Genomic DNA, 12,550 nt, shown 5'->3' with positions numbered 1-12,550 from the left:
TTAACTGGAGAGACAAAAAAAGAGATGACTATTGCTTAAGTCACTCAGTGAAGATGTAATACAAACAGCAGACAGAATGTTAGAAAGCACACAGAATGAGACAGAAAGAAATATGAAAGTAGAGGGAAATTAAAAGCATTCTGCAAAAGCATCAGAGTTGTGGATAAACTTTTACTTGAGGTGATTCTGACTGTGATACCATTAAAATGTTCAGAACAGAGAGAAAAAAATAGGACTGGGCATAATACATTCAAAGTAATGCCAAGGATGAAGAGGTTCCCTTCTCAGCAGAAGGAGATGTTATAGAAAAACATAAAATCTGAGACTTCAGGACACAAAGCTAAAAATTGCAGCTACTTTTTTGACTACTAAAAATAAAAGCATCCTAAACCTTCCTTTTAAGTTTAAAAAGTTGTTCAGCAATGGTCAAGGCTGTCCCTTACTGCTTTCACAGAAGTTGAAGTCAGGGGTAGTAGAAGTGCGCCAGGACCAAATTGTTCCTAAAACCTCACCAGTAGAAACCAGGAAAATTTTAAAAATAGGAATAGGTATCATAGATGTGTTCATTTATAACAAAAATAGCATTATTATTTCGTAACAAATAATTTGAAGTAATCTACAAAGAATGAAATAGCCTAATACTTTACTCAGTAAACATTCTTAAGACTATAAAAGCAAAATTACGCTGTTCTGATGTTGCTAACTCCTGTCTAAAACTATTACACAATCTAATCTGCTTAAGTTTTATCCCAGTGCATTACATTTTTTATTAAGAAACACAGCACCCAAGAACACAGCATGCAGAAGCCTGAATCTGCCTCACTGACACTGGTGGCAAAACTCCCACGGACTTCAAAAAAGCAGGACTAGGCATGGGCAGCTCTGATTTCCTGCTTTCCTCTTTATTTTCATTCTTAAGAGAGGTGATTTCTGTTTAAGTTTAGTAGTTCTTACATAGATTTCTACCACTGTGGTTTTTAATTTGGATGAGTTGTTTAACAGTACTAACATTAATGTTATTTCAAATAGCAAAAGCAACTGAACACAGGAAATAGGCCAAAACTATGACAATCAAGCAGCGAAAGTTGGAGCAAACATAATCTTATTTCTATGTTAAGTGGAGAAAAGGTTATGAATGAATTGGGGCCCAAATTCTCAAAACTGCTTGCAAAATAAAAGAAGAAAGGAGAAGCATGGGAGCTGTAATAAAGACCAATTCTACTACTGAGGCAGCCTTATATAGTCATCTGAAAAGAACTGCAATCCGTAGGACCCGTCTGAGAAAAGCAGCAGCAGCAGTCATAGAAAGTTCTGACAAAGCTGCAGAGTCACAAAAGGCAAAGAATTAATGAAAGAAACGAAACACATTTATAATTTATAAAATCCACAAATCAGCTTAATTTTCAACAGTTAGTGCAAAATAATGGGGGACAAATAAACAGTTATGTCCACAGCCCATTCTGAACTCCTTTATTTTGATCAGCTGCTCTCTCATTAAGAGACAGAAACAGTATGACCAGAGGAAAAAATTAAACACAGACATAAAGTCAAGTATAGCTGTGATAAAATTCTGTCTATTAAAGTAGTTAATAATCTACCAAAGTGTTAGCTTGGTATACTGCTGTCACCCAGAGATCTCACAGTATTAAAGGTGCTGATAATAAAATGCACTTTTGGACTTGGTACTCTGTCTGTCTCTCATCAACATGTACATAAACGCATAATAAGCACACTGTACTTTGGATTTCTGCAGCTCATAGAACACAGCAATGAAAGAGTGACAATCCACTTCCATATTTTTGTTTTGTTTTGCTCTTCTCCAGAATGCAGTACAGTTTAAAATATTTATTTGGAAAACACCTATTTTTAACGTACCTAAAAAAGACGGCTTCCTACCTCCCACTTCCAACTTTTATTTTTTCTCTGAATCATTCTCCCTAACAATTCTTCCTCTTTCACTTGCAAGAAGACTAGGTGGGGAGACGAATAACAGAAATTCCTTCATAAGGTAGCAGTGTGGCAAGTAAGGGTTGAAGCAAAGAAAAATGCACAGAAAACGCTGGGAAAGGTAGCTTTGCTGTTTGGTTTGTTTTTGTTTTTTTTCTTTTTAACTTTTGCATAAAATACTAATCCAAAAGGTAGGGAAGAAAGATGTGATCTGAATGATATGAATATGAATTCATGTAACAAGGGGGGAAACTTCTCAAAGAGCAATTTAAAGGATTATGATGCTGCCCTAGAAATAAGAAGGCTATGTTCCAGAGGAAAGATAAAGTTAAGGCCATGATACGTATGGGTTAGGTCTTAAATTTTAACTGTGGAGTGAAATTCTGTTCAGATGAACATGAAGATAAATGGAATAACCACTTAAAAACTAAGGGAAGTAGTGGAATGTCTAAAACTGCAAGAGACTTATTCTTGACCACCCAAAATGGAGAAATAAGAAAATCTTTGGACAACTAGTCACAGAAATAATTTATAGGAATATTTAACTAATAAGAACTGTATGAAATCATACTGTGAGCAAGTTACATACAAGAACTCAGCCATAACGTTTCAGTGCATCACCTGAGGAGTGAGAAATTAACATTACTCCCATTAGGGATTAAAAACTTCCAACCTGTAACCTGCTAATTTTTTATACCCCAAAATGTTATTCTGGTGTCTTGTAGGATTTCCTTAGAATTCTACCCAGGACAAATCAAAGTAAGTGGAAAATCTAACAAAGTATCTTGAAAAAAGTGATGGGGCAGTAGTAGGAAAAAAAGTTTGCTTTCTGGATCTTCAGAAATTCAAAAGATTTCTTCCTTGCAAAATCTAGACACAGTTGTGTGAACCTTAAAGAACTGGAAACCTGGTGACTATACCCAGGAACAGTGAAGACCACTGGGAACCTGATCCTTCTTTTGATTCAGAAGGGAAGCAATGTACAACAATAGATATATACTCAGAAGACCTAAAAGGCGGGAGAACAACTTTTCCCAAAGTTTCTCCTGTAAGAGGTAAATGATGCATGATAACATAAGCAAGACTTGAAAAACACATGAAAAAATGGCAAAAAATCCTGTGTATATGTATTTCTATATATGTATATGCACAATGTGTAAAAAGTGTAATTTTTGTTAGTCATATATCAAGCACCTCAATTAAATTTTTAATTATCCCTGTGTTACCCCAATCGAGTTGCTAGGTTGGGCAGAAACTTGACTCGCCTTTTTTTTTTTTTTTTTTTCTAAGAAAACATGAACAGCGTAACAATCCTGATTATTTGGAGAACAGTAACATTTTGTGTGACATGATTAGCATTTATACTAAATTATTCAGAATGATGACAAAATGCCATTTGGCCTTGACACAAAGTGCACTAGAGCCCATGAAAAGATTAGTTTCTCAATAGACCAGGCCTCCCTTGAAAAGCCTTATAATGTATTATGAACATGCAATTCCATTGCCTCTGAAAGTATATATGATGAACAAAGTAAATAGGAATGGGGTTAATTTCCCACAACAGTAATACATTATCTGAAGTATTTTAGTGCCACATTCACTGTATGCCAGAAAGAAAAGGGAAAAAGGAAAGGAAAGGGAAAGGAAAAGCGAAAAGGAAAGGAAATTATTAGAATAATTTCTCCCTCTTCACCTCCTTTTTTATATAGACCAGGAAGCAGAAACAAAATGCAGAGGACAGGATGATGGAAGTTCAGACAAGAAGAAATCAGGTGTGTATAGAGGAGAACAGATGCTTACAAGGTGGGCTCCTAGCCTCATAAAAGATGCAGGAGTAAGGATGGGGAAAGCTTTACATTCCTCAGCAGTCTTGGCTTTTTGGTAAGACCTGAGGCATGGTCTCCACTTAAAAGGTTTTGTTGGCATAACGGTATCATTTAGAAGTGTGAAAAAAAATCCCACCCACATCACTACACCCTACTGTAAATGTAGGTCAAGCAGCAAAATAGCCCATTCAGAGGCTGGGTTTACACTATACCAGTTAAATGGTTTTGCCAATAAAAGCTGTCTTTCTGCTGTGGGTGTGTTGGAAGGAGATAGTACCTTCTACAAATCCTTCCACATCTAGGTAAACTCTGTAGAAAACGAAGCATCAGTAACTACTTCCTGATGGTAAACTGGGAATACTGGGCTATCTCTGAAATTAAAAAGCCTGGCTGTTATCACAGCAGTTTTCAAAAGTCAGAAGTTAAAAGTCCTTGACTATAGGATTTTTGTCTACACAGCAAACAGATACATCCCATACCCACTTGTTGTCCCTATGCTTTAGTTTCCTCTCCTTAATTTGGTCCCAAGATTCACTCCCTCCCCATATATCCCTTAGAAATCAGGCTGCTGCTTTCAAAGAAATCCCCTGAGGCCCAATTTTCAGGGGGTGTGACCCATCTAACTTTCTTTGGCTGCTTTTGAGGCTGTCCCAGCACCAGTGCCTCCAAGCCCAGCAGAAGTCAGGAAATGAGAGCATATGGTAAATAGTTTAACTCACACTGGTTTGGCTTTCAATTCCAGCATGATTTTTCAGTGTTTTGCATCTAGTAAGATGTCTGTTAACTCAAAAGCCTCTGGTTCAAGAGAATAAATGCAGTGCCAGTGCATAGATACCAGTGTACCAAAGCTTGTTGATAAAGAAAGCTGGGTGTGCCATACAATGTATATACGACATGTCTATTCAGTTCTGTGACAGATGAAACCTGAGCTCTGAAGAAAAGGATCTGTTAAGGTTTAAAGCTCAGTAGGTTTAAACCAAACCAAACACTATAACCAGTATTAGGTTTCTGAGCACATCCAGAGCACTCAGCTCACCAGCGGTCATATATTACAGACTGGCAGCATATGCCCAATAATAGACAATGAATCCAATAATAGACAGTAAAGCCTGTTATAAAGTCACTTGTAATAGAAGCTGTTGATGCTATCAAGAAAATGTCTTTTAAAATGTTACCTTTTAATGCTTCTTTTTTCTCTTACTCCCTCTTGTGTGGAGCCAGGGTGGATACTATTAAAAAAAAAAAAAAAAAAAAATTAGGGTGAGCTAATTCTCAAAAGGAATACAGCATAAACATCTTCCCCCTTCATTTACCTGATATTGACCACATACACAGTGTAATTCCAGTTCTGGAAAGTACGGTTTAGCTGCAAAACAGGAAGACATTGATCACATGAATGGTGAGATGTTAATGAGGCTCTTTGTTGCTTAATACAGAGTTAGAATTTCACCCTTCTCCCCCCTGAGAAATCCCCTTCAGTTTTTCAAGGCAAAGAGAACATTCTCCCATTTCAGTGAGGTGATTGTTATATTAGATGTACAACTGGTAGTGAGAGATGTGGGCTTTTTTACTGACAGAAGGAATCTCTATAAGGTCATGACACACTGAATAGGTGAGTGCACAGGATGCTGAACTTATCCTTTTCTCCCCCTCTTCCTCATCTTAAATTCTCAGGAACACTTTGATTAGAAAAGATTTACTCACAAAAACCTCGGGGTCAATTTTCACCTAAAAGTCTACAACCTTACGATGATCTTTTTTTCAGACTTTTGTACTATTTATTCTGAGTGGGCAATGGCTGCTCAGTTTTCCCCTGGGAGACACTTTTGCATACTCTGCTAGGGCCAAGTGACACCCATCTAGATTCTTTGGCTCAGGCACCTATGTACTTTGCCTGGCTACCGCTGCTAAGAGAATAACCCTGGCAGGTATGGATGGCTGTATTTCTGGTTTGTAGATGATTACAGGTGTTTTTCTAAGCTTTTGAAAGCTGAGAGCCTCCAGGTTTATTAGAAAAATAAAAAACTGCCATCCATTTATGACATCGCATTTTCATGTAAGTACGGTATAAAGACTAACAGATTGTGTTAGTGCCAGTATGTGAACTGTCAAAAAGGACAAAGAGTATCTGTGTTCTGCCAGGAGGAACTTTCAGAGGCAGGAACTTCAGGAATCCCCCACCCAGAGGGCCCAGAAAGGAGCTCATGTCTGCTAAAATGGTCTAAAAACCCAGAGGCTACTAAAAACCCCAATAACTGATCCATGGTGAAAGACTTTTTAAGTAGAGAATACTAAGGTAAATTGGAAAAGTCTATTGCCTCACATAAATGAACACTGCCTTTTAAAAAAATTCTATCACAATGTAACTTCAAAACCACATTAATATTAATATTCATATAGGTAATCACACAGGAAAGAAGACAACTTACCCATTCTGCAACTACATCATGTACTTTCGATACTGAGTTGGAGTTGGAACTAAAGACTGTTATAGATATTCTGTAGAATAGCCCACCTGTCCATTAAAAACAGCATTATAAGGTTAGAAACTGAACAAATTTACCTTTTTAATGAAGAGACTTTAGTTTCATGATGAATATTAAGATTGGGTTGAGCCCCAGATACAAGGACACCTCAAGCTCTTGTTGGCATTATACAAATTTGGAGTGAACAAGCCCTGCAAGCTTGGGCCCATTCTCACTAGTCCTGTTCAGTTAGAGAAGAATTCCGCCCCCCTCTATATTTTTAGAGACAACTGAAATGTGACACAAAAACTCACAAACAATGTATGTATAATTAGTATTTTGCATATGCCTTTAATGTGGTGTGTAAAAGTAAGATCACAAAAGCGTCATGATTTAATAATCATAATTACTGAAGTCTGCAACACAGATAAGTTCTGTTCTCAGTCATATTGCTATAATCCAGAACTCAACCACTGCAGGTTAGACTTAAACCTTTATGAGATCACACAAAGCTCATCAATTGGAAGTAACAAGATAACTGGGGACAGAACTAGACGGGAGAAGGGATATTCAGTTCTTATTTTCATTGCACAGCCTTTGCCCTCAGGCCTGGCAATGGTCAGAGAGTAGAAGAACCCACATTAGCTTTACAAAACTGGCAGCTGAACAAACCATCTTTCAGTCACAAAATGTGTAACACTTGGCTTGGAGCAATTTTATATTCAGTAAAATTGTTCTGAAATGGTACTGGGTAAATATAAATTCTCTTTAGGCTCATGAGCTGGTAGGCAGCATTACAAGATTTCACATCTAATAAATAACAGCAAATCATCTCACAGCTCTGCTCTGTGTTAAAAGTCTATACTTTTCACAAGTCAAATTTTCTTCATTAAGCCATTAAAAATTCTGTATGCTCTAGTTCAATAAAACTTCCCAGGATGTGGGGGAAGTTAAAGAGATTCTGGATCCATTCACTTGCATGTATGTGCACATGCTTTGTTTAGGGCTGTTACCAAATGAAGCTGTGGGTCTTGATCACAGATACATCTATTTATGTAAATCTTACAGAGACACTACACAGATCAGAACAGGACATGACAACAATTATACAGAAATGCCTTTTTGTCTCTGAATTGTAAAGGAACTGCTCTGTCTTTCTTAGTCTAAATAAAAGACCTTTTATTGCAGGTGGAAGAAATTTAATCCTTTTACAATTTCATAGATAATGATTTTATTGGAGCTTGAAATAAAAGTATTTGGAAAAAAATCTGAAGTCAGTATATTCCAATGTAATTGGTTACTATCTTATTCATGAGCTGGCTTGAGTATTGTTCTTTCTTTTCATTATAGAATTGATCATATGATCAGTGAGACTAGTATGAAAATTCCTCTGTGATACAATAGTAAAGAAACAATTTCTTGTAGAAAGATGGTTTGCCAGTTACCTTCCTTGGTAAGCTATGATTAAATTTTAGAGATTAGTAGAATGAACTTGCTTGCTTTTTGATTTCTTGTCTTTTTTACCTCCCTTAACTTGACAGGCACACAAATTTAGCGCGCAGTTAAATCTGAAAATATATTTTCGTTTGTTATTATTACGGTGATCGTTTCAAATAAATAGAGAAAAAAGTCTTTGGAAGTAGAAAATTAGACTGGGCAAGTTGAAACCACTTGCAAGACCTGAATCTCATTTATATGTATATATATCTTATATACATATATTCAATTTTTTATGTATAATGTACCTTTTATATGTGCTATGTAGATACACACATACAGAAAGTATGCATTATATATATTCTCACACATTCATGTATAATCATATATATAATTATGTTATTTATATAATTATGTATATGGCCAAAATCACCTTAATATAGGAATATGCAAAGTATTTTTAAAATCGAACTAGTCAACAGCTTCAAGATCTCCACCAGATGGTGACCCAAAGCATGTTTTAATGCATCAAAAAAGAACAAGAACAAAGAACTAATCTACATCTTTAAACACTCTCATGAGACTGCAGTGTCTGATAGTGAAAATTGAAAATGATTTCTCTCTCTCCAAATTAAACAGTGGAAATCCCACCTCAAAATGTTGAATTAAAAAAAAAAATATTTTTATGGGCAGAAAATTGATGAAAAGTAGCCAAAGATAATTTGAAAAAAGAGGAAAAAAGAACCTGGAAAAACAATTCTCCCTACACCCACCACCAACTATAAAAATATAACGATCAATGAAATACCAGGAGTGTTGCTTCTTAATTCTATTAGGAAAATTATCCAAAAGTTTCTTTCAGAAAATCTTTGCCTTTAAAAAGTTAAATCCTCAAAAATATATTAATGTGAAAAACATTCATATAATCTCAAACAATAAAATGGCATACAATATATATAAAATACATGGCAACCCAAGATATTACCCTCACAGTCTCATGAGAGCTGTTTTAGAGAAGTACGCAAAAATTAGAAATCACACATTAAATGGTTTACAATCACTAAGATGTTACAAATTCCCTTCTACTGTAAGTCAATTACTATTACAAATTTTTGCTAAATGGCTCTACAGCTAAAGGATGAAAGCCAGCTACTTCTATGTTCAGTCTACCAACTGTCTATCTAATAGATAAGATGATCTTTTTTTTTTCTATATCTAACTTAATGGCTTGACATACTGTAGTTGACCTCAGGTCGACACAGGCAGCCCAGCTCAGTGAAGGAGTAACATAAGCAAGATAAAAAGACTGAAGAAGAGGTAGTAAATTGATTCAGTGGTGGGTAAATGGTAGTATTTTGGCTTGTCTCAGATGGTAAATTGGTCAAGGAATGAACATGTGCCAAAACTGATAGCTGATGGTATGTTACAGAAGAAAGCATCATTTGGGACTGCGTGAAAGAGTGGTGGATTGCTGCTGCAGGTGACATCAGAGTGCCCTTCAAGATGTTCTGTTTGTGATGAATAATAACTCCACTGTACGAAGATGACGAAGGTATCACATCATTCATTACTGCAGTTCTTGATGACTCCAAAATAGAAGAGAGATTTGCAAAATGTCTGTAATCAGCATTTTCAAAATCCAAGGCATGAGTACTAACAATATTCAGAGAAGACATTCCTTCTCTGTGCTTGCTAAAGGATCCATATGTCTCCCCTTCTGAATCCCATCTGGAAAGCCTCAATATGTTTGTTGATGTCAGAACAGCAGAATTCCTTATGTCTTCATTGTCACCAATGATTTCTTGTTCTACTGTCCATAGAGAATATCTCAGACTGTCCCCTTGATTTTCAACAGAGTTTTGTCCTACACTTGGGTGATTTATTGGTGTTACTGTTCTTGGCAAGTTTAACTCTGCTACATTCCACTGAGGGATCAGGGTTGGATAAATTATATCAAGATTGTTCTGAAAATTTTGAGGGAGTGGAGGTGTGGAGTAGCTGTTAGGAGGTAAACTGGCTCTGAAATTTGAGTCTGAATGAAGAAGGTGTGTTAATTCCAAAGAAAATGTCATTGGAAGGAAGTCAGAACTCATCACACTGATGCTTTTTAAAAAAGCACCTGCATCTATTTGTGTTTTACTTCTTGCTTTATCGATAGTATTTGTTACAGCATCATTCGCTGACAGACTTTGAGACTGTGGTGATCCAAGTGTTCTTGTACTGTTTACCAAACTCTTAACTGGTGTATTGATCAAGAAAGCAGTTTGGTTATCTCTTGAACGTGAAGGCTGGGTTCCTGAATGTGTTGGAAGGACAGAAACAAGCTGCTGCCTCTTGTTTAGGGAGGTCATGTTGATTTGATCACTTACTATATCAGTTCCAACTTGCATGTGCAAACTATCAAATATAATTAATTTTTCTGTGGAGTTTTCAAGTACCTTATCAAAGGGACTGACCTGTACCCATATAGAGGGTTGACTCAAAGGTGCTTCCAGGGAAGGGAAAGGAAAGTCAAAATAAAATTCACTGTTGGAAGACACACTGAGGTTTGCAAAGTTCACTGTTGACTGCAACTGTGACGTCTTGCCATTCCTTTCTGAAATTCTCTTTGAAAGGCCTGGAACAAATGAACTAAATATTTGTGTTTCCAAAGCTGATGCATGACTAGAGAAGTTCATTTCTTCAGCCCTGAGACCTAATAATCTAATGGCAGATGTTTGTTCATAGATACTGTCAGACTTGGCAGGTGAAATGGATGGCAATCTCTCTGTTGGGGAAGAAAGCAGTTTATTAAATGAGAGCCACCAGTTTTCTGACGGCTTCTTGGGAAACACTTGAGATGCTTCTTTCAAATGATAGGAAACAGTCCAGAAACCTGCTGTTAAAGAAGGGGAAATATCTACATATTTTGTTGGAAAATCCAAGTAACCAGAGTCCCAGGAACTGCCAACTCTATTCATGTTCTCTGGCTCTAATACGGAAAAAGCTGACTCTTCATTTTCATTATTATAATGAAATGCATGTATCTTGTTCTCCATTACTCCATTTCTAAGGGTCTCACTTGGCTTTTGAAAATACACTGAATGTTTTAAATAATGAGACCAGTGATTGCTATTAGATACAAATATGCTGTCACTTTCCAAATGTATGTCTGTCAACAATTCTTGATAAAGAGGCAGGGTCGTTACAACATGCTTAAATCCTGAGCTTGTCCAGCCTGTTCCTACCACAAGTGATGAAAATGTTAGTAGTTCTCTACTGTGTCCTAGGACTGAATTTGTCAGCTGGATGTCAGACATAAATTTTGTGTATTTTTTTTTCATGTTCTGAAAAAAAGTTGTTGGGTTTGCATATGGAGTCTCCACAGAGGTTAAATTTGTAATGTCTCCTGAATGATGTTCCTTAATGTGCATAGATCTTCTAAACTGAAATTCACTGTTTGCTGCTAACATAGAAAAACTTTTCCTATCGGCATTGTCTTTTTCCATTTCTAGATAAAAATTTTCAGGGGCAAAGTCTAACAAATCTATCCTGCTTTTTTGGAATGATGATTTCTCCTCTGTAGGTGATATAGATAAGCTAGAAAGAGAATGATGTCTGTCTTCTTGAATATCAGAGATGATATGATGGTGAAATACAGTCTCCCTCCACCAACGGACAGGGTCCAAGATGTTGCTTATATGCATAAAACTGCTGTTGGAGGATGATATCCACACAGTTTCTTTTTTGCGTTCATAAGCAGTGCTGCTGCTGCTAATGGGAGAATGAAACGCTGACTCAGAGTCAGAATGATCTAGCCCATCTGCCAAAGTCCGTGCTAGCTCTGCATTAGAACTTCTGCTTTGAAGAACAGGAACTGTTGCATTCACAGAAGGTTCTGTAACAGCATCTGCTGCATCAGAAGTGCCATGAAATGAACTTCTAGAATAATTCAAAATATTTTCATTTAGTAACTGATTCACCACAGCATTATCTAAGTCATTTTTTTCTGTAAAAGCAGCCAAGGCATCATTGCTGGTCTCCTCAGAAGCAGCTGATGCGGACACAGTTGGAAGAAACAAGCTGTATGTGTTTTTTCTCTCTGGGTTCTCATCTGCTGAGCTTTTACTGAAATGGAGAGGCCTTTGTTTCACTGGCCAAATAATTGGGGTTGAGATAATCCCTATGGTTTTGATCCCTTCTATCTTTGACTCTTGCTGGCTCTGTGGTCGTGAATGGGAGGATTCAGGTGAATTTCTCTTCATTCTGAAGATAACCGTAGCAGGAAGTCTGAATTCCTGCAGGTCTGTGTGTAGTAAGCCACATAGTTAATGGATTAAAGAAAATATATGCAATTTAACTGTCTGTTCTTGGCTGTCTGCTCTTGGTCTAAAAATCAACTTACCAAGAGTGGAAAATGGCGCCAGTTAGCTGAGTGAAAGTTTAATTTCCTTCTACTGTAAATGAATTTGGCTTATTTTTCTTAGTCCTTCCACCTTCCCTTGGGAGTTTCAAAGCCAAAGAAAGGACTTAATTGTCTGCTTTTATTCACACTAACATTAATAAGCCATTCAGTTCCTTCTGTACTTACAAAAATCAGAGTTAACTGCTCATGGTGAACATAGAGTGAGTGGCTCCACAAAAAGGAAAAAAGCACAGTTTGGAGGAAATTTTTAGTATTTTCTTATTTCTACAGCTTAGTAAATCAAACAGGCTGAATTCCTGTAAATTCCTTCACATTGTCTACTGTACTGCCTGATAGCCAATGTACAAGAAAGAAACGATTTGCCAAGAGAAAAAAACCTCCAAGAATTTTAAATCCTACAGTAACAACTGATGCATCTGGGGAAGAAAAAAAATCAACAAGCAAACACACCCCACACCCCTGTCTCTTAT

The 12,550-nt window shown here is 36.7% G+C and overlaps 1 protein-coding gene across 4 annotated transcripts in view; it reads right to left on the bottom strand.

The window, feature by feature from the left end:
* ADGRG6 (adhesion G protein-coupled receptor G6) overlaps positions 1-12,550 on the bottom strand; it is a 111,060-nt gene that overhangs the window by 39,192 nt on the left and 59,318 nt on the right. For 2 of the 4 annotated variants that reach the window (XM_026844940.1, XM_026844941.1), the window contains exons 7-10: positions 8,913-11,960; positions 6,203-6,288; positions 5,087-5,139; positions 4,949-5,002 (exon numbers count right to left, since the gene is read on the bottom strand). In XM_026844940.1, the coding sequence (XP_026700741.1) occupies positions 4,949-5,002; positions 5,087-5,139; positions 6,203-6,288; positions 8,913-11,960 (3,241 nt within the window). The remainder of the gene's footprint in view (positions 1-4,948; positions 5,003-5,086; positions 5,140-6,202; positions 6,289-8,912; positions 11,961-12,550) is intronic. The other 2 variants (XM_026844942.1, XM_026844943.1) reach the window with 1 other exon arrangement.

The sequence above is a fragment of the Athene cunicularia genome, assembly GCF_003259725.1.
Source record: "Athene cunicularia isolate RWA chromosome 3 unlocalized genomic scaffold, athCun1 chr3_part1, whole genome shotgun sequence".
Classification (NCBI taxonomy): domain Eukaryota; kingdom Metazoa; phylum Chordata; class Aves; order Strigiformes; family Strigidae; genus Athene; species Athene cunicularia.
The sequence above is the reverse complement of the archived record's forward strand: the minus strand, read 5'-3'. Positions and strand labels throughout refer to the sequence as shown.